The sequence below is a fragment of the Abramis brama genome (genome assembly GCF_963993115.1).
Source record: "Abramis brama genome assembly, chromosome: 16".
Taxonomy (NCBI): domain Eukaryota; kingdom Metazoa; phylum Chordata; class Actinopteri; order Cypriniformes; family Leuciscidae; genus Abramis; species Abramis brama.
Window position 1 is genome coordinate 1,572,486 of NC_139978.1, and position 22,624 is coordinate 1,595,109.

General features: G+C 38.2%; 1 protein-coding gene across 1 annotated transcript; it reads left to right on the forward strand.

Annotated features, from left to right (window-relative positions):
• Positions 1–368: 368 nt before the first annotated feature.
• On the forward strand, positions 369–22,220 carry LOC311066073 (zinc-binding protein A33-like). Its single transcript, XM_084087048.1, has 6 exons — positions 369–1,233; positions 5,346–5,441; positions 5,656–5,886; positions 5,964–5,986; positions 6,068–6,186; positions 21,699–22,220. The coding sequence occupies exons 1-6, from the start codon at positions 838–840 to the stop codon at positions 22,193–22,195; spliced, it is 1,362 nt and encodes a 453-aa protein (XP_083943174.1). The 5' UTR covers positions 369–837; the 3' UTR covers positions 22,196–22,220.
• The last annotated feature ends 404 nt before the right edge of the window (positions 22,221–22,624 follow it).

Here is a 22,624-nt window from a genome sequence, read left to right on the forward strand (position 1 = left end):
CAACAGAACAACAGAATAACTAATCAATCAACGATTAGTTATTCTGTTGTTCTGTTGGTATTATCTTTAGAAATGTCTTTATGCTAATAAAGTGAATATATTTTTCATAATTAACAAGAAATACTAAATCAGTGTTAATAAAGGTGCTGACGAGTGATCCATGAGAGACAAACTTTTGTCTCATCTCCGTTTATCCTGTTTATTCAGGACTTTTAATCTGTTGATCTGTTTGTTTCTCCAAACACTGACAATCAGCAGATAAACAGAGGAGTGTTTATCACTGAAATTTCAGCATAAGAAGAAATCATTATAAGAGAGAGGGAGCATGACAGACCCTGTGAGAAACTCTGTGACGAATAAAGAAGAGCAATAAATAATACGCGTATAAGGGTTTTGAGATCTTTTATTTTCAATATTTGAGTATTTTTGTTTTTTTTGTGTTTAATCCAAGGATTTAGCTTTATATCTTAACGTTTCAATGCAAGGTCATTTTGAACAGGCTTATATTTTGTTAATTTTACCTAAAGAAATCCTGATGTTGTTCTTTGACCTGTTTCAACACACCTTGATCAGAAGCTCCACCCTCTTACAACACTAACCAGGAAGAGACTGACTTGTTATTTCTCTTTTCTTCCATACTGACTTTGTCTTGACAAAAGCAATAAAGAATCAGCGATCAGTGGAGTACGAAGGGGAAAAATTTACAGAAGAATTTGAGAAGTTTGTTTCTGAACAAGTTTGTTTCTGATTTTTGTGATTCTCATGGTGATTCATTTTTGAAACCGTCATTCAGAAAGTGAAAGTAAAGTTTAGATTGCTGGAGCTCAAACAGTGAAAATGGCTTCAGCAGCTGAAGATGATTATATATGTCCTGTGTGTCATGAAATCTACAACGCTCCTGTTCTTTTATCATGTAGTCACAGTTTCTGTAAAGAGTGTCTTCAACAGTTCTGGAGAACCAAGAAATCTCAGGAGTGTCCTGTCTGCAGGAGAAGATCCTCAAGAGGTCCTCCTCCAGTTAATCTTGCGTTAAAAAACTTGTGTGAGTCGTTCCTGAAGGAGAGAAATGAGAGGCATTCATCAGGGTCTGAGGAGATCTGCAGTTTACACAGTGAGAAACTCAAACTCTTCTGTCTGGAGGACAAACAGCCTGTGTGTATTGTGTGCAGAGATTCAAAACAACATGACAATCATACATTCAGACCCATCAGTGAAGTGGTTTCATCATATAAGGTAAGACAAATGCTTCTTGATTCACATGTAAAGAATAATAACGAGTCTTAAACACAGATTGTTCTGGTTACTAACGTAACCTTGGTCCTGAGGAGCAAAGATCTGTGTGCGCAGAGTTCCTCTTTCGATCTTGCATCATCTGACAACTTCTGGGCCTGTAAAACGCTCAGCAAAGCCGTCCACTGCAGAACCGAACAGAACCGAGAGAGAGACGGGGAGTCAAGGAGGGCTGTCTTGTCTTGATCTCCGTCAGGTTCAGCCAAAGGTGGTCCACCAAACTGGCCATGGCACGACTAATCGCTTGGGCCGTAGACTTAGTGGCACGCAGGGCGAGATCGGTCACGCTGCACAGCTTTTTAAAGGACGCCGGGTCAAGACCAGTTTATAGGTTTTACCAGTTTATACTGTGTACCAGTTTTTAGGGAGCGCACCATGACTTATAACAGAGTTCGCTCAGTCCTCCGCTTCAGAGACATAGTGTCATCAAAAGTCCTCCTCGGAGCCGCCAAATGAAACCATGTCACTCTCTCCAGATGAGGGAAGCAGGGAGCCCTGCAGGAGCAACACTCGTGGCATTTTGCAACAAATGTTGCTCAAATTTGCTCTTTTAATAGTGACAGTGTCTCTTGAAGAGTTGCCGGATAGCCCAGAGGAGAAGCAGCGAGTCAGCTTTAGCTGTCGAAGAGCCGTTAATCCGCCAGTTGAGGCTTGTTTCAACGGTGAGCAGAAAGGCTCCTATCTTCTTCTCTTTGGAGACAGCGAGGAGATGATCTTCACGTTTGAAGGAGAACAATTCTGATGAAGACAGTTTTCAGCGCGACTTAAACATGCAGTTGGCCCCGTCAGTTTTAGCGGGTTGAAAAGCCGTTTGTCTGTACAGGCACACAGACATGAACCAATCAGGCTTCAGTATTCAGTGTTGATCTGATTGAACAGGGCTGCAGTGACCAGGACTGGTTGTGTTTAGTCCAGCTGAACTACATTATAAATGCAGTTTTATAGATTTGAGAAATTAGTAACTACGGGGGCAAATAAATTTCACGCTGGCCCAGTTGGTATTGGATAACCTTTTTGTTTCAATAAATAGCAGTGTCATTTACAAACTGTACTTTGTGTTTACTCAGGTTGCCTTTGTTTTGCCTGGATCTGCTCTGGACTGGTTTACCTCCTATCTTTCTGACAGGAGTTTTTCTGTGTCCACAGGATCTTTCATGTCAGATTCTGTCCCTTTGTCCTATTGTGTGCCGCAAGGTTCTGTGCTTGGCCCCCTGCTGTTCAGTCTGTACATGCTTCCCCTTGGAAAGATTATAAGTAGTTTTAAAACAGTATCTTATCATTGTTATGCTGATGACATCCAGTTACTTATTTCATTTAGTCCAGACAGACTAGACAAACTGTCCCTTCTGCTGAATTGTTTAGTCTCCATTAATAAATGGATGGCTGAGAACTTTCTGCAACTTAATACGGATAAAACAGAGGTGATGATTTTTGCCCCAGACAACATTACCCCTAAGATTAGGCAGGCCCTCGGGGGTCTATCATCCTCTGACCGCAGTGACATAAGAAATCTGTGTGTCATTTTTGATAGATAAATGTGTTTTAACAGTCATGTTAAGTCTGTGGTTCGCACCTGTTTTTTCCATCTTTTATCTGATTGAATCTGACATTGCTAAGATTAGATCTATGGTTTCCAAAAAAGAGATGGAGATGCTTGTTCATGCCTTTATTTCTACACGATTGGACTATTGCAATGTGCTGTACACTTGTTTGAATAAATTTTCTTTAGATCGACTGCAAGTTGTACAAAATGCAGCTGCTAGGCTTTTGACTAGGACCAGCAGGAGGTCACACATTACTCCTGTGCTGAAGGCCCTTCATTGGCTTCCTGTTGGTTTTAGAGTACATTTTAAAATTTTGGTCATTACTTTTAGAGCCTTGCATGGTCAAGCACCCTCCTACGTTCAGGATCTATTACATATGCATACTCCGTGTCGGTCTCTAAGGTCTTCAGGCCAAGATCTTTTAACTGTTCCCAGAACACGCCTTAAGACAAGAGGTGACCGTGCTTTTTGTGTTGCGGCTCCAAAGCTCTGGAACTATGAGTTCTGTGGAATCTTTTAAAAAACACTCAAAGACTCATCTTTTTGGACAAGCTTTTAATTAACAATTTGACGTGTTTATTAGTGGATTTTTATGAATCTGATGGTAGTACAGTTGTGGAGTTGTACTAGGTTGGTACTTGTGCTGTTTTTATTTTATTTTGTTGTTTATTTTCATTACTGTGCAGCACTTTGTGACCCTTCTGTCTGTGAAAGGTGCTATACAAACTTGTTTTATGGTAGGTTTTACAGTTTTTCTCCATTGGTTTGGCTCATTTCTTGAAACAGAAATTACATTCTCAAAACTCTAAGATCATTTGGCAAAACAGTCTTACAGTTCAGCACAACACTATAGCTCACTTGCAAAAGCTCATATCTCTCCCAAAACTGTTCACTCATGCTTCAAAACTAAATTTGTTTCCCATATAAAGAGTCAGTGCCACGAAAATGCTTCGTCCCTTTGGCATTGTGTAAGCACTGCAAGTCAAAATGTTTAGATGTTTTGTCACTATGGCAGAGGAACATTGAAATATCCCTCATGTCCACCTTTCAGTCTTAGCCCAGTCCTTCATTGACAATGGCTACTGTACTGTTTTTTGTCTAGCTAACAGAATATAATTGTGTATAAAACTGAAAAAAAAAAGAAATAGTATTTTAGGGTAAGAGTAGCCTCCAAGGTTTGACATCACACATTGCACTCATAGTGCCAAGGAAATTGTAACCATTATCATTCACACACATAAAGTAACTTCCATACATCAGAGTAAAAAGAAAATGTATACAGCATAATATACTGTAATATAAACACAAACAAAAAACAATGAAAATTATATGCAGCCTACAGTTCTGTAAATAAAGCTGGAGTTTCACAACTAACAGTTCTTCACTGGTCGCTGTCCTCACCCTCCCTCTCCTGGCCACCGTTCTCACCCTCCTGGCCATCCACACGCTGCTGTCTGTCTGGCCACAGATTCTCGTCCACATCACAGCGTATATTCTCCCTTGCGATGCAACGAGGGAAGAAACGGCGTGCATGTCGCAACCATCCCCTACACTGATCTCCTGTAATATCCTCACACGCAGCGTCCATTGCATGGAGCAGGGACCTCTGATCTTGAGCCCAATGCTCATACACTCTCCACCTCCAAGCGGAGAAATACTCCTCAATAGGATTGAGGAAAGGAGAGTAAGGTGGTAGGAACACCATGACCATCCTTGGATGAGTAGTGAACCAGGCCCTGATGAGCGGGCCACAGTGGAAATTCACATTGTCCCATACAATGACATATTGTGGTAGGTGAGGCCCTACGAGACCTCTCTCATTTTCAGGGATCAAATCAAAATGAAGGCGGTCCAAGAAGATGAGGAGCTTCTGTGTATTGTATGGGCCAAGACTGGGGATGTGAGTGGCCACACCATTCTCAGATATGGCAGCACACATAGTTGCCCCCTCGCTGGCCTGGGACATCCACCATGGTCTGGTGGCCAATAGGCCAATAATAGTATATATATATATATATATATATATATATATATATATATATATATATATATATATATACACACACATATGGTATTCATGGTATTATGTTCTTGACTAATTTTGACAATTGAACAGACTATTGTGCATGTGATGGCTTATACAATGAAATGACGCTGACACGTTTTGGAGCGAACAACCATTAGACTGAGAATCAACAATCAGTTTAGATCAACAAGATCTATTCACTTGGAAATTGTGCTAAATGTAAGCTACCTGTACTTAATCATTTGCAAAGATGTACTGAGACATTGAGACATGTACTTAGACATTTGCAATTTGATGAAATGAATGAGAAATTAAATTCTGTTGTGAACAATTGCCAAGTGGTTTGGAGGTTTGTCCATGTTGTTTTGAGAATGTCATTTCTGTTTCAAGAAATGAGCCAAACCAATGGAGAAAAACTGTAATTTCTGAATAAATTTTTCTCTTCACTGTAATCTGGTGTTTTATGTATTTTTGTTCAATTCTAGGAGGAGCTCAATACAGCACTGAAGTCCTTACAGAAGAAACTTAAACGCAATGAAAAAATGAAAGCAGAGATTCAGAAAACAGTTCGACACATCAAGGTGAGGAAACAGAAACGAGAGTCATTTTCATTACAGCTGTTGGATCACTATAAACAGTTATGGTTTGATATAATGTATTCCAGTTTATTATTTCAGTAAATGACTATCAGCAATCTGCTTCTGGATCCGTTTTATGTCGGGTATCCGAGTTCATCGTGGATATTAATGATGTGTGTCGATTGAGATGATTGAAGTGAATGTGCTTTGATTTCAGTCTCAAGCTGAGCACACAGAGCGTCAGATTAAACAGCAGTTTGAGAAGCTTCATCAGTTTCTCAGAGATGAAGAAGAAGCTACAGTCACTGCACTGAGGGAGGAAGAGGAGCAGAAGAAGCAGAGGATGGAGGAGAAGCTGGAGGAGATGAACACACACATCTCAGCTCTTTCACACACAATCAAAGACATGGAGGAGATGATGAAAGCCAATGACGTCTGCTTTCTGAAGGTCTGATTTCAGATCATTGGTTGATTGATTGATGATTGATTGAGTTCTTGATGATAAATGGGGTGTTTGTTCTGCAGGAGTTTCCAGTCTCAATGGAAAGGTGAGTGATCTGCTCCTGTCTCAGGTCTCTCTGGTTCTGATCCAAAGCCACTGCAGTTCTAACTCTTGAATGTTCTTCCAGAGTCCAGAGCTCACAGCCGGATCCACAGATGGCTTCTGGAGCTTTGATTCATGTGCCACAATACTCGGGCAACCTGCCGTTCAGAGTCTGGAAGAAGATGCAGGACATCGTCCAAAACAGTGAGTCTGACAGCAGGAGATCTGAGCTGGACATGATGGGCGGGTGGAAAGTTAGAGGTTCTTCATGACAGAGATAGATAGATAGACACAGACAGACAGACAGATAGATAGATAGATAGATAGATAGATAGATAGATAGATAGATAGACAAATAGACAAATAGACAGATAGACAGATAGATAGACAGACAGACAGAGAAAGAGATAGATAGATAGATAGATAGATAGATGGATGGATGGACGGACGGACGGACGGACAGATAGATAGATAGATAGGCAAGGCAAGGCAAGTTTATTTATATAGCACATTTCATACACAATGGCAATTCAAAGTGCTTTACATAGAAGACATTAAAATAATAAAAAAAGAAGAATGATTAAAACAGTTAAGAAAAATAAAATACAGTACAGTACAAACAGTCGGACGAACAGTGGCACAGTGCTCATTCATTAAATGCATAGCTAAACAGATGTGTTTTGAGTCTGGATTTGAAAGTGACTATTGTAGGAGCACGTCTGATCTCTTCTGGAAGCTGGTTCCAGCTGCGGCTGGCATAATAGCTAAAAGCGGACTCGCCATGCTTAGAGTGAACCCTTGGTATTTCTAGCTGATATGATCCTGATGATCTGAGTGATCTGTTGGGTTTATATTCAGTGAGCATATCTGCAATATATTGAGGTCCTAGGCCATTAAATGATTTATATACCAGTAATAATACTTTAACCCCCTGAGGTCGACAATCGCGCCGGCGCGATAGGCTCGCTTTTTTTCAGTTCAGTTCAAAAGAAATTAATTTTGCTCTGTTGACTTTGATATTACAAGCAAGTTTCATACATCAATCGATTCTGTTAAATGTGTATTATTTTTGTGTATACTCACAATAAAAACAAAGTGTTGTGCTTTTTGCCAAATAAAGAAAAATAAACGTGATGCGAGTTCTGCCTTCTCTCTGTCAGTGAAGACCATTCTGAAACGCGTCCGAAAATGAACTGTAACTCAGCGAATACTCAGTCAAACAGGCATATAGACACACAGACATGAAGCTTGAATTCTCTTCTTTTAAATGAGGTAATTTATATAAAAAACAAATATTCTCATCTTGTGAAATCTGTATTAAAAGAGAGCGATTCCAGTCGAGCTAATTAGAGCTCATTCAAATGCAATGTGACTCCGCCCACGGAGAGCGCGTGCTATTCAAACGCAAATTACTGAGGCAATCCAAGCAAACCTGTGAACGCCCCCATATCAGCTCGAGAAAACACAAGTTTAAACAGATCATTGTAGCCTACGTGTTTACACCATCTGGCAGCGCTGTGAGGAATAATAAAAATGGAAAATCTACCTCAGAGTGCGGGTATTGCAGGAGAGAGGATCCGAATACTGTAAGTTTTTTTTCCTTCTCAAGTTAATCGCGTTTCTGTGAATGAATGAACGGCAGCCGCAGAGATGCGCGCTGTTTATCACAGCTCGCAAAAAGACAGTTTAAATTGTGTCTCTGTGTGAATGAATGATGATGTTTTAGCAAACTGTATTGCTATACTGAGTTGAGTAAAAATCGACAGAAATATGTTGAAATAAAATGTAGGCTATTTGTATAAGCAACGTATTAAACTGAAAATTAACATTTATATGCCCTAATATTTCATAAAAACAACGTTACAGTCAGGCGTTTCTGTTTGTGAATGAATGTTTCGGTTTTAGCAATCTGTATTGCTATACTGAGTAAAAATCAACTGAAATATGTTGAAATAAAATGTATTTGTATAAGCAACGTATTAAACTGCAAATTAACATTTATATTTCTTATAATAAAAATGAAAGACCTATGTTACAGACATATGAAAGACAACATTTCGTTGATTAGTTTTGGATAGATTATACATTTTTACTGTAAAATATCTGCCACCTCAAATAAGCTTTTGTTTGCCAATATTTGCTCATGTTAAATATAGTATGTTTTGTCAAAAATAAAGTAATCAAATAATCAATCAAATCCTTAACTTTGAAATATGTATGATAAAATGTATACTTTAGTTTTTACAAATAAAGATTACACTTGAATTGTTGTTGTAATTGTAACCTTTTTAATAAAAAAATATATTTACAAGGTAGATGTAAACAAACTATTAAAATGTAAATATAAGCCTTTTCTTTAAATAATTTTTATTGTGTTTTATTAGTGACAAATTTGGGGAGAGGATAAATATTCCAAAACTGAAAATACAGTATGAGAATTAACTGCACAATTACTAGACATGTTTTCCTTGGATATTATAGGCCAAATTGCAAGCACAATATGTGGAAAAATAAAAAAGAATGAATGATGCATGATGAGAAAAAAGATGCTTCCAACTGTTGCACTTGCATTCTTGTGGCTCAGTGACTCACCTGAATGAATGGCTAATTAAGTATGCAGGCCCCATTGTCTCCTCAGGTGTGAACCACTAAATATGCATGATCGTTGACGCCCACTCCGCATATTGCCTTTCCAAACAGAAAGTGCTTTGCAAAATTCAAATCAATGTATTGTGTTATGTGAATGATAAGGCAGGGTGATTTTCACATCATTTTGAAGAAAAAACACTAGGCAATGACATCCATTAGACAAAAGTCTTATTGGCACATATTTAGAATGTGTTTTATGGCCTTATTTCAGAAACTTTAGTTTTTAGTTTTTTCAATAACCATGCATAAACATTATTCTCTCAAAAATGCAGACATGTACATTCTTGTTGCTCACATATTATGGTAGCCCTGTTTGTGCTAAATAGTGTGTAATTTTTTTTTTGCCATTAATATGTTTATAAGCAACTGAAAAAAGCACAAATGTCAGGGCATGTCAGAACATCTCAAGGACCCCAAAAACACCTTAGACCCCAGAGGGTTAACCCTCTGAGGTCGGCAATCACGCCGGCGTGATCTGTTCGCTTTTTTCCTTATGAGTTGAATTGAGACCCGGAATACTCTTTTGACTTTGATTTTACAAACAAGTTTCATACATCAATCGATTCTGTTAAATGTGTATTATTTTTGTGTATACTCACAATAAAAAAAAAGTGTTGTGCTTTTTGCCAAATAAAGAAAAATAAACACGAGGCGAGTTCTGCCTTCTCTCTGCCAGTGTAGTCCATTCTGAAACGCGTCCGAAAATGAATCATAACTCAGCGAATACTTCTCACACAGGCACGTGAGATATGTCTCTATGAAGCTTGAAATCTCTTCTTTTAAATGAAGTAATTTATATAAAAAACAAATGTTTTCAACTCATGTAATCAGTTTGAAAGCAAGGAGAGGTACCGTTTTTCCTTCTCCCTTCATTATCTCTAAATGAGCTGAGGCCGCCCCGCCCCCCGGCGCGATTCACATGTAAATAGTTAGGTGATCTAGTATGCAGCGCACCCGCCCCCCGATCAATGCCTCAGACGACGAACGGCAGCATTTTGAAGAGCGAATTCCGCCGAGGACACAATTTCGGAGTAAGTTTTACTTAAAAGTCTTTTGTCTTTTATTTTTCGTGTTCGCATTTATGAGGAAAAAACAATATTACGTGACAGTTCTCCATTATGGACGCGAGCGCTCTGAAAGCAGCACTAAAAGACTTTCAAACTTTCACAGAGACCTCAAAACAGAAAGTACAAATCCTTTCTTTAAAACGAATTTAGTTTTGTATCAATTGTATCTTAATTTTAATAATTTTTTCATTAACAAATTTCCTGGATTTAATGTTAATATAGGCTAGCAATCACAACATAAGGTGCTTGAACTGGAGATCATCATGAACCAGACCGTAGCCTACTCGCCTCACATGTCTAAAAAATGTGAAATATATTTACAGAAAGCTGGTTCTAAACAAAACCATCCAAAACAAAAAACTATGTAGCCTAATAAATGTGCATTTCTCCGGTGCGTTCACTAGCCTGCTGCGAAGATCGCGAGTCAATAGCCTATCGTCAACTTCATCTTTGCCAGAAGTTAAATTTAAATCGCGTGTGTGAATGAATGATGATGTTTTAGCAAACTGTATTGCTATACTGAGATGAGTAAAAATCGACTGAAATATGTTGAAATAAAATGTAGGCTATATGTATAAGCAACGTATTAAACTGCAAATTAACAATATGCCCTAATATTTCATGAAAACAACGTTACAGTCAGGCGAAATATGAAAGACAACATCTTGTTGACTAGATTTGGGTACAGTTTTTACTGTAGAATATACTGCCATGTCAAATAAGCTTTTGTTTAGCAATTTCTATATATAAAATACTCATTATAAATAAAATGATAAAAAGTCATCAACTAAGATGTTAGCTGTTCCAATGTTGACTATATTCAAACTAATGAATACATAGATAAAATGTAGGCCTATAATCATTTTTTTTTTACAAAGAAAGAGTACACTTGAAATATTGTTGAAATTGTAATTATTGTTGTAATTGTAACCTTTTTAATAAAATAGCAAAACATATTTACAAGATAGATGTAAGCAAAATCTTAAATGGTCAATATAAGTCTTCTTCTAAATATATATTTTGTCCTTGCATTGTGGCTCAGTCAGTGTCACACCTGAATGAATGGCTCATTATGCAGAGTGGGTGGGACATTGTATTCTAAGGTGTAAACCACTCCTCGTTCACGCCCCCCTCGCATATTGGCTTTCCAAGCAAAACCTGTTTTACATCAATTTAAATTAATGTATGGTTTTATGTGAACGATAAAGCAAGACTATTTTCACATAATTTTGAAGAAAAAACTCTAGGCGAGGACATCCATTAGTGAAAAGTCTTATTGACACATATTTACTATGTGTTTTGTGGCCTTATTTCAGAAATTTTAGTTTTTAGTTTTCTCAATAACCATGCATAAACATTATTCTCTCAAAAATGAAAACATGTACATACACGTGGCTCACATATTATGGTAGCCCTGTTTGTGCTTTATAGAGTGAATTTACACCTTTGCCATTAATATGTTTATAAGCAACTGAAAAAAGCACAAATGTCAGGGCATGTCAGAACATCTCAAGGGCCCCAAAAACAGCCCAGACCCCAGAGGGTTAAAATCAATCCTAAATCTAACTGGGAGCCAGTGTAAAGACCTGAGGACAGGTGTGATATGTTCATATTTTCTGGTTCTGCTCAGAATCCTGGCGGCAGCGTTCTGTATGAGCTGCAACTGTCTTATGGTCTTTTTGGGAAGGCCAGTGAGGAGTCCGTTACAATAATCCACCCTGCTGGTGATGAAAGCATGCACAAGTTTCTCTAAGTCTTGTCTGGAAACAAAGTATCTAATTCTTGCAATATTTTTCAGATGATAGTATGCTGATTTAGTTATTGCTTTGACATGACTACTGAAACTAAGGTCTGACTCTAGTGTCACACCAAGATTCCTGACTTGATGTTTAGTTGTTTGACCCCTAGAGTGAAGGTATGCGTTCACCTTGAGAACTTCATCTTTGTTTCCAAACGCAACGACTTCAGTTTTGTCTTTGTTTAAATGAAGAAGGTTTTGACACATCCAACTGTTGACCTCATCAATGCATTGGCACAGGGAGTCAATGGGGCTGTAATCGTTAGGCGATAGGGCTAAGAAAATCTGTGTGTCGTCTGCATAGTTGTGGTAAGCATTTTGGTTCTTTCTCATTATTTGGCTCATTGGGAGCATATACAGGTTGAACAGGAGTGGCGCAAAAATTGAGCCTTGAGGGACTCCGCATGTCATGGATATCCACTCAGACTTATGGTCTCCTATACTCACATAATAACCTCTCCCATCTAAGTATGACCTGAACCATTTTAGGACTATCCCAGAAAGCCCCACCCAGTTTTCCAGCCTGTCAAGAAGTATGTTATGATCGACAGTGTCAAATGCAGCACTGAGGTCGAGTAGTACCAGCACTGATAATTTGCCTGAATCAGTATTTAAGCGAATATCGTTTATTATCTTTATGAGCGCTGTCTCTGTGCTGTGGTGCGGTCGGAAACCAGATTGAAAATTGTCAAAGTATCCATTCGAGCATAAGAATTTGTTCAGCAAGTTTTTCAATGATCTTGCCTATGAAAGTAAGATTTGAAATCGGCCTATAGTTGCTTAATATTAGAGATGCACCGATTGATCGGCTGGTGACCGGAATTGGCCGATTTTCACGTGATCGGCCATGACCGGCGACCGGCCGGTCAGTCTGACATATATAAATTTTATGCCGGTCAAATGCACTCGGGCGCCACATGATTAACCTTTTGAGCGGTACGGTCTCATATATGGGATTTTTATTTCTGTGCCCGAGAGTACGGTGCCACATTTAGAATGTTCAATGACGTCGCATAACTGCCAGATTCAAACTGTGCTTTCGCGCGTTGGCTGGCGCTGAGCCAGAGTCGGACGCGTTCAGCGCTGTCATATATGACAACTAAGCAGTGTTTTCAACCTCATAATGTTTATTTTAGGTTTCAGATATTTAAATACACATAAGCACGAGTAAAACAATGCATTTGGAGTTGTAAAATACACACTGATATCTGTGGAAGCAGCAATAACAATCTATTCAAATATAATTTGCCGACATGTGTTATTCATATCAGACAAACATAGTGGAAGTAACTATAAAGTTTACTCTATTCTTCTCAGTTCACCGGCCACTTTCTTGCATTTATTTCGGGAGAAACTGATGAATTCACGTGCTGTAAGTTAAATCCGACTGACAGGACAACATTGCGGCGCCCATCTCATGTTATAGATCAAGATTATTTATAAAGGTTTTTAAACGACCAAACACACTCACTTACACGTATTTGAGAATCGGAATATCAGATAGGCTAGTTGATGACATGGTAACTTAAGCAAGTTTGTGAATATTTTTAATAAAAAAGGAAAAGCGAAATAAAAGCGACACATCTGTCATACAGTATTATTGTGGCTGCGGTGTATCGCGTGACGCGTCGCCATGGAAACATTAAAGGGAAGGTTCGCCTTGAAAAAACTCACTCTGGGGGTGGGGGAGTCAGTTAGAATATTTTAAACTTACGCGTGAAAGGGTTAAAGAAAAGATCGAAAATAAATATTTGTGTGTGCTGTAAAGTGGTTAGAAATTTTTTTTAATCGGAATCGGCTAAAATCGGTATCGGCAGGTCAAACTCAATGAAAAATCGGAAATCGGAATCGGCCTAGAAAATTGTAATCGGTGCATCTCTACTTAATATGGTCTTATCCAGATTGCTCTTTTTCAGGAGGGGCTTGACAACTGCAGTTTTCAGGGAGTTTGGAAAACTCCCAGAGAGAAGTGAGGCATTTACCACTTCTAGAATATCTGCTTCTAAACTGTTTAACACACTTTTGAAAAAAGATGTGGGAAGTGTGTCAAGAGCGCAGGTTGATGTTTTAAGGTGCTGTACGGTTTCTTCCAAAATTGTGCCATCAATTTCTTTGAAATCAGACATAGTAACTACTTTCTCAGGTGGTCTGATCGGTCTGACCCCAGAGCAGCTCAAGGATGTGCTGATCACCTTTCAGATATTATTGATTTTCTCAGAGAAGAAAGAAGCAAACTCACTGCACTTGCTGTCTGAGAGCATTTCACTGGGAATCTGGCTCTGGGGGGTTTGTCAGTCTCTCTACAGTAGCAAAAAGAGTGCGGGTGTTGTTTAAACTTCTGTTTATAATATTTGAGAAGAAAGTCTGTCTGTCTGCTTTGCCTAGTTCCATATTGAAAGCATGAAGGCTGTCTTTGTAGATATTATAATGGACTACAAGTGTTGTCTTCCGCCACATGCGCTCTGCTTATCTGCATTGTCTTTTCATATTTTGCACTGCTGTTGAGTTTCTCCAAGGTGCTTTTTGTCTGCCACTCTTCTTCCTGACTTTCACAGGAGCAATAACATCAATTACACTTTTAACTTTTGAGTTAAAAGAATCAAGGAGAAAATCAACAGAGTGTTAACATGCTTGGTGTTAAGGATATAGCCTTCATAAATCTTCATAAATAGTATGCTAGTGTTCTCATTTAAGCATCTCTTCTTGACAGACACAGATCTAGCTTCAGTGGCAGGAGAGATCAATATATCAAAGAAAATACAGAAATGATCAGACAGTGCTACATCCTTAATAACAATCGATGAAATGTTTAGACCCTTACTGATAAGTAAATCTAGAGTGTGTCCACGACTGTGTGTGGGTCCATGTACATGCTGAGTCAGATTAAAAGTTTTTTAAAACAGTTTTGATTTCTTTTGCCATATTGTTTTCTGCACTATCTATGTGAATGTTAAAATCTCCAGCAATGGCAAAACAGTCAAACTCTGAGGTAATTGTTGATAACAGTTCTGTAAAGTCCTCAGCAAAGGCTGGAGAGTATTTTGGAGGCCTGTAAATAATGATAAGTAAAATGCACCTTTTAACACAGTACCCAGATATTCGAAAGACGGGTAATTCCCAAATGATATTCGCTTACATTGATAGATATCTTTAAAAAGAGCAGCTAGACCCCCACCTCTCTTAACAGCTCTGCAGACACTCATAAAAGTAAAGTTAGGAGGGGCCGTTTCATTGAGGATTGTTGCACTGCAGCTGTCTTCTAGCCAGGTTTCATTTAGAAACATAAAATCCAGGTTGTTTGTGGTTATTAAGTCGTTGACTAGAAGTGATTTTTTTTTAAGTGAGCGAATGTTTAAAAGTGCTAACTTAACAGTCTTACTTTTTGTCCCCACAGCAATCTTAGTTTGACGTGTAATAGGCACCAGATTAATTGGGTTTGCTATACGGCTATTGAAGGCCTTAGACTTCCTATCTTGTAATAGAACAGCAATAGAGAAAGATACAGGCACACTGGGTTCCCGCTTGTTCTGTAAACATTTGAGAAAGTTACTGTTATCATAGCAGGGACCCAACACATATCACTGAGAGCTGGTATCAGTTGTTTTTGGTTCACCTCGAGCAGATGGAGGAGGGTGTGGGCCCTGGCGTTGTGGCAGAGGCCGAAGAGCTCTCACAGGAGGAGGGGGAGGGCGAGCTGGGCCTGCAGGCTTTGGTGGTTGAGGTGCCTGCCGTTTTTTGGTTGGTATCTGGGGGCTTGCAGCAAAAGAGTGGGATAGTTTGGTTCCAGCATACACCAGTTCTTCCATTTTCTGTGAGAAGCACAGAAGTGGAGATGCTGGAGAGAGGGAAAAAGTGTCTGGTGAGAGGGGCTGTTGGTCTGGTGTTATCGGAGGCTGTGATATGCTGTCCTGGCTTCCCTGGCTGTTTTCCAGGAAGTCATCCTTGGGTGCTGAATCTTGGAGCAGTTCTAATATGTCTGTTTGTGGTGAGCTCTGTGGGCAGGGCTCAGTTGAGATTGTGTCCGTGAGCAGAGGTTGTTGCGGCTGAGTGGTGTTATCATTGTCCTTGTGTGATATGTCAACCGCATGTCCATTTGCTGTTTAAGTGAAGTCCCGTGGTCATTCATACTGTGTCCAGGTGTGTGTGTGTGTGCCGTTCAGATCGGCACACACTGCAGAAGGACGATTGAGGGAGAAGTAGATATTGTCCTTTAGCACTCTTGAACCAAGTTTGTTTGGGTGGTGGCCATCCTGTTGAAACAGCTGTCTCTGACTCCAGAAAAGATTGAAGTTGTCAATGAAGTTCACTCCTTTTATATTGCAGGTTTTTTGCAGCCATGTATTAAGCCCAAGCAACCGTGAAAACCTGTTTGTTTCTCTTGCTGGGAGTGGTCCACTGATGAATGTTTGAACTTTGAACTTGTGTTTCAAAAAGTTCATTGAAATCCTTCTTAAGGAGTTCTGACTGCTCTTTATGAATATCATTCTTCCCCACATGAATGATGAGTCGATTTGTAGTCTTATGTTTCATTGGAATGGTCTGAAGTTCCCTGTTTATATCAGAAGTTGTTGCTTGTGGAAGGCAGCACGTAGTTGTATCCCTGCTGCTAATGTTTCTGATTATGGAGTCCCCCACTATCAGAGTCCTGGGCTCGGCTGCGCTCTGAGCTGAGTGCCGCTGTCTGCTCGACCTTGAGCGCCAGTTAGCATCAGTGTTAGCTACTGGCCCATTCAGTCTGTGTTCAATCACATTCATCACGTTTGGGGATTCCTCATTTACATTCATTAGTACTTCAAATCTATTCTCAAGATGTATAGGCGGTGGTAGGAGACCAGTGTTTGCAATCCTTGTTAGAGCTGTACCTGGTGTAGAGGATGCTACTGCGGCAATATGTGAAGCTCGTGACAATCTGATGTCTCGAGTGCCTTTGGGTCTCGCTCCCTGTTTGTGCCATCGATTTGTAAGTCGATCGGCTTGTTTCTCTACCTGTTGAGGAGCACTAGTTTCATGGGACTCACCGGCTATATGCTGAGGGTGTCCATGACAAAGCTCTGTTGTGTGTTCCGTCTTGTTTGGTGGTCCCGTAAGTAACTTTGTTTCAAGAACTGCAATCCTTTGTAAAAGTCTGTGGCAGTTAGTGCAGCAAGTAGATTCTTGAATCAGAAGAGGCATTTTCTCTCTTGTCCTTATGAGTGTAGGCAGTTGTGTTTTCTTTTCCCCGGAATGTAAGCTGGTCGGGTAAAAGAATTCTGAATAATCCAAACTTTGTCGTTTGAGCACTGTGCTGATTTGCTGAAGTTAAAATTAGGTGATAAAAGGAAATAAAATATAAAAATATAGGAGATAAAATGTAAAAGCGATAGAGCAAAGCGCGGAGCAGTAAGCAAGAGCGTCCGAACAGTAGCTGAGCAGGAAGTGCTTGATGAGATAGATAGATAGATAGATAGATAGATAGATAGATAGATAGATAGATAGATAGATAGATAGATAGATAGATAGATAGATAGAGAGATAGAACAGTTTGGTGTTTGTTATATGGTTAGAATTAGTAACATTATGCTAACACAATCACCTTGTTGCTTGCATGTTTTAGCAAGGTGCTAACATGATGCTAGCATTATTTACATGTTGTTATCATTTTGCTAACATGATTAGCATGCTTCTGCGTTTTAGTTAGCATTTTTTATGTTTTAACACTTAACTAATCGCTATTAGAGTGTAGCTATTCACTGCTAGCATGTTTAGAATGTTCTGTTTGCTAGCATTAGTCAAAGGAGCCAACCACCATGTCTCTAAGATGTTCTGGTGCAGAGATATAGGTCTTGCTGAACAGTTGCTAGGGTACTCTGTCTAGTTGCTAGGGAGCAGCTTGGCAGCTGCCAATGATGTTACTTCAAAGGCTGCTTGCTAGTATGAATGATATAAACCAACCGCAACTCCTCTATGACATTCAGATTAGAAGATATCTCTCTTTGGATTTGGGTTGCTAGGGTGCTCGACAATGGTTGCTAGGGCGTGGCTAGGAAGTGTTAAAGGTGATTCGTGTTTGTAAGCAGTGATGCTTTGCCTTCACTAATAATAATAATTTATCAAGTCAACATAATAAGGTGATTCATGATTGTAAGTCAAACACAACAGACAATCATAATAAACTAATTTAAAACAAAACAAAGACTATAAGAGCCAATAAAATGAAGATGATCAGATGCTGCTGAAGATCAGACACACACTTACAGTTTTTCATCTACATCATAAATCTCAACAGATCTCATTGATTTATTGTTATTTAACTTTCCCAAAGTATCAGTTTCTCTTGATGGACGCAAATGTATGAATCTCATATTTAACCCTCTGGGGTCTGAGGGGTTTTTGGGGTCCTTGAGATGTTCTGACATGCCCTGACATTTGTGCTTTTTTCAGTTGCTTATAAACATATTAACCTGTTAAGCTGCACCCCCACTTTTAAAAAATCCCCAGAAATGACATACCCAAACAGATACAGTTCATGAACCCTTTGCACTAAAAGCACAAGTATGATCTCATTTGAAAGCTGACACCTGGCAGTTTATTGTAAATGTAGAATTAATTATTGTCATAATGAAAAAAATTGTTATAAATAGCTTCAAAGTTTTGTAAAGTTATTAGAAATTATTTTTTATGAAACATCCTTATGAAAATAAAATTGAAGTTGGCACTGTAGCAATCTAGAAATGCACTACAGCTAAAGCCACATGTCTAAACATTTTATGTTTAAAATCTGAAGATAATAAGTCCAAAACTCTGTATTTAGTTAAATGTTTTTGAAGACCATGTCAATGACTTTATTTTGCTTTGACGCTAAAATGCAACTGATGTTTATTGCTATCTTCTAACCATCTATCCAGTATATTGTCTCTATTGTTTTGTGGTGCAGACGAGCCCCATTCAGTCTCAGTCTCCCCCTGCACACATTCACACCTCTCCAGACTGGTTATGGCTCTAAATATGCATTTCTTTTGTCTGCATTATAGTTACTAATGACTGGCTATTCACAGGCTATTCATAGGGTTTCAGTCCCTAATTTCTTTTCTCAAAGTTCACCTAACATTTTAAACTGTATCAAATGCATTTCTTGAATAAAGAAACTTTCAGTAAGCATTCCAAAAATCATAAAAGTATAAATTTCTAGGTTGCAGGTGCACCTAGGGCTAGCTAGCATGTTAGCTTAGCACACCATCAATACACGACAATTTATGAGATTAAAACCATGTTTGTGCTCCAAACTTACTTCATAACGCAAGACGAGTGTTTTAAATAATCTTCTGTGATCTAATTTGGCTTCAGATAAAAAAATCAGACAGAAAATATACCATTGTATGGTATTCTGCACAATGACAGTCTATAGATTAGCATTACATTATAAATATAATCTATTATTATGGAAATACCTGGCATGGCTTGAAAAACACAGGTAACTCAAATATCATTGCAAACATGTTTATTGTCTTCAAAACGTCTGTATCTGCATGTTGTAGCGTACTCTCTTGTTAGCTTTGTGTGTATCAGTGACGTCCTGGAATGTCACATGATCATGGCTTTTCTTCATGTTCCATATATGGACTATTATTGTGCATATAGCGCCCTCAGGCTATTGGTATGAATTGAAAACACAGCACATCTCAGTAAGAAGCTCATAATGATTACATCGACGCATTTGGGTATAAATTCAATAAATATTATTCCTGTCTATAGAAATCTGATGTAAATCTATGAGAATCTATCAATATTTCTCCAAATATGCACACTTTTGAGCTAAAGCCCTGAAGGACGTTGTTTTGTGTATCGCTGTCATGACGACAGCACGGGAGTTTTTTATGAATGAAAGCGGCTGACGCGCATAATTCATATCAAAGGTATCGACTCATTTTTTCATTTCATAACTCCTGACACAAATGAAGAAATAACTGTCGCTATAAGTTTCTCAGAATACAATAGTGGTCAAATACTGAAACTTGAGTCATATCTTTTTAATGATGTATAGTTTGTCAAGGTATAACATTAAATCTGATAGTAACTTTGAACTATATATATAAAAAAACGCTTCAGTGCGCTGCGCACTGGCAACGGTTAACAGGTTAATGGCAAAGGTGTAATTACACCCTATTTAGCACAAACTGGGCTACCATAATATGTGAGCAACATGTATGTACATGTTTTCATTTTTGAGAGAATAATGTTTATGCATGGTTATTGAAAAAACTAAAAATGAAAGTTTCTGAAATAAGGCCACAAAACACATACTAAATATGTGTCAGAATACACACTAGGCGACGACATTCATTAGTCAAAAGTCTGACTAATGGATGTCGTCGCCTAGTGTGTATTCTTCAAAATGATGTGAAAATCATCCTGCCTAATCATTCACATAAAACGATACATTGATTTAAATTTTGTGAAACACTTTTAGTTTGGAGCCATAATGAGCCTTTCATTCAGGTGTGTCACTGAGCCACAGGAAAGAATGCAAGGACTATATATATATATATATATATATATATATATATATACACACACACATACATACATATACATATACATATACATATACATACATACATACATACATACATATACATACATATATATATATATATATATATATATATATATATATATATATATATATATATATATATATAATTGGTTCACAGTTGGAAACACAGTTGTTGTTGTTGTTGTTGTTGTTTTTTTCACAAATTGTGCTTGCAAATTGTATAATATCCAAGGTAAACATTTCTAGTAATTGTGCAGTTAATTCTCATACTGTATTTTCAGAAAGTTTTGGAATATATTCTCTACCCAAATGTGTCACTAATAAAAAACAATAAAAAATTATTTAAAGAGAAGGCTTATATTGACCTTTTAAGTTTTTGTTTACATCTATCCTTGTATATATTTTAGCTATTTTATTAAAAAGGTTATACAATTACAACAATTAAAATTTGAACAATATTTCCAGTGTAATCTTTCTTTGTAAAAATACATTTTATCATACGTATTTCAAAGTTAAGGATTCATTAGTTTGAATATCGCCTACATTGGAACAAACACTATAACATCTTAGTTGATTATTTTTGACAAAACATATATATATATATTTAACACATGAGCAGAAATTGGCAACATTATAAGCTTATTTGATGTGGCAGTATTTTACAGTAAAAACTTTATAATCTATCCGATTTTTGTAGTCGATTTTTACTCATCTTAGTATAGCAATAGAGTTTGCTAAAAGCTGTTCATTCATTCACACACAGAAACGCGATTCATTTTGAAACAGTATTTGTGCCAGCTGTAGTAGCTCCACAACAGCGCGCATCTGTGCGTTCATTCATTCACACACAGAAACGCGATTCATATTTAAACAGTCTTTTTGCGTGTACAGACACTTGCGATTAGAACAAAGCATAGAACTGACCTATTCCTCAGCGGGATCCGTTGCTCCTCAAAATGAAACTTCCAGAACTTCTGAGGTAAATTTTCCAGGATTATTATCAAGATAGTATTATTCCTCACAGCGTCGTAAAGTACATGAGTCTGAAAGTGAACTCGCGGAGTCAAATTAAAACATAATGAGCTGAGATGAGAACGACTGACATCTCTCTCTTTTCATTCATATTACATAAACTGAGAATATTTGTTTTTTATAAAAATTACTTCATTTAAAAGAAGAGAATTCAAGCTTCATGCCTGTGTGCCTGTGTGACTGTTTGACTGAGTATTCGCTGAGTTATGGTTCATTTTCGGACGCGTTTCAGAATGGACTTAACTGACAGAGAGAAGGCAGAACTCGCTTCGTGTTTATTTTTCTTTATTTGGGAAAAAGCACAACACTTTGTTTTTATTGTGAGTATACACAAAAAAATACACACTTAACAGGATCAATTAATGTATGAAACTCCTATGGAAAATCAAAGTCAACAGAGTATTTATGAGTTTCTTTTACACTGATAAAAAAAAAGCGAGCTGGTATCGCTGGCGATACCGCCGACCCCAGGGGGTTAATGTTTGTAGTTGATGCCGTTAAACGCTGATGATAAAAACTGAAAATGTGTTTGATCAACAGGACGAGTGTCATAATTCATAATAATCTGTGTTGGGTTTCACTCTTGATCATTATATGAAGATCAGAATAAAAGCATCTGTTGATTGTGTCTCATCAGCTCCTGTGATTCTGGATCCAAACACTGCGAATTCACGTCTCGTCGTGTCTGATGATCTGACCAGTGTGAGATGGAGCAGGATCTATCAACCTGTTCCTGATAATCCAGAGAGATTTGACGGTTATTACTGTGTTCTGGGTTCAGAGGGTTTTAACTCAGGAACACACTGCTGGGATGTGGAGGTTAAAGAGAGTGAATACTGGACTCTTGGAGTAACTACAGCATCAAACCAGAGGAAGGGAGATGTTTTCTTCGACACTGATGTCTGGAGTGTGGAGTATAATGAGGACGGAGTGCCTTTTGGTTCTGGTTTTCATGTTAATCAGAAGCTTGATCGTGTGAGAGTGAATCTGGACTATGACGGAGGAACGGTGTCGTTCTCTGATCCTGTAACTAACACACATCTACACACATTCACAACCACCTTCACTCACACACTCTTTCCATTCTTTTATTGTTCTTCCTCTCTGAGGATCTTACCGGTCAATAGTCAGTAAACGTCACTCCTGTAGATCTGGATCTTACAGCTTTCATCATGTTTCCAATATTTAATCCATATCACATGAGTATGTAATAGCAATTTTTAAATCTCAATGAAAAACACAGCATCAACAGGTGTAAGAAACATTCAAGAGGCAAAACTGTAATAAAGAGAAAAGTTTATTCTTTGAGGATTCTTTTCACAAAAACCGCAGCTACCCGGTTTGGAAAACAGAAAAAATACCTATAGACTCAATAAAGCATAGACATTTTATACAGTTTCTTGGCAAAAAACTCCTCCTTCCAGGTTTCTTGTAAATTTCCAGAAAGATACCCCCTATCTTCAGCTGGTTCGGACTGGTTTCTACCCCCTGGTGCAGGTCACACTGTTCCTTGTCCCTGAGACACCCAAAGGCCTTCATTTATGACCTAAATTGCCTCTCGCT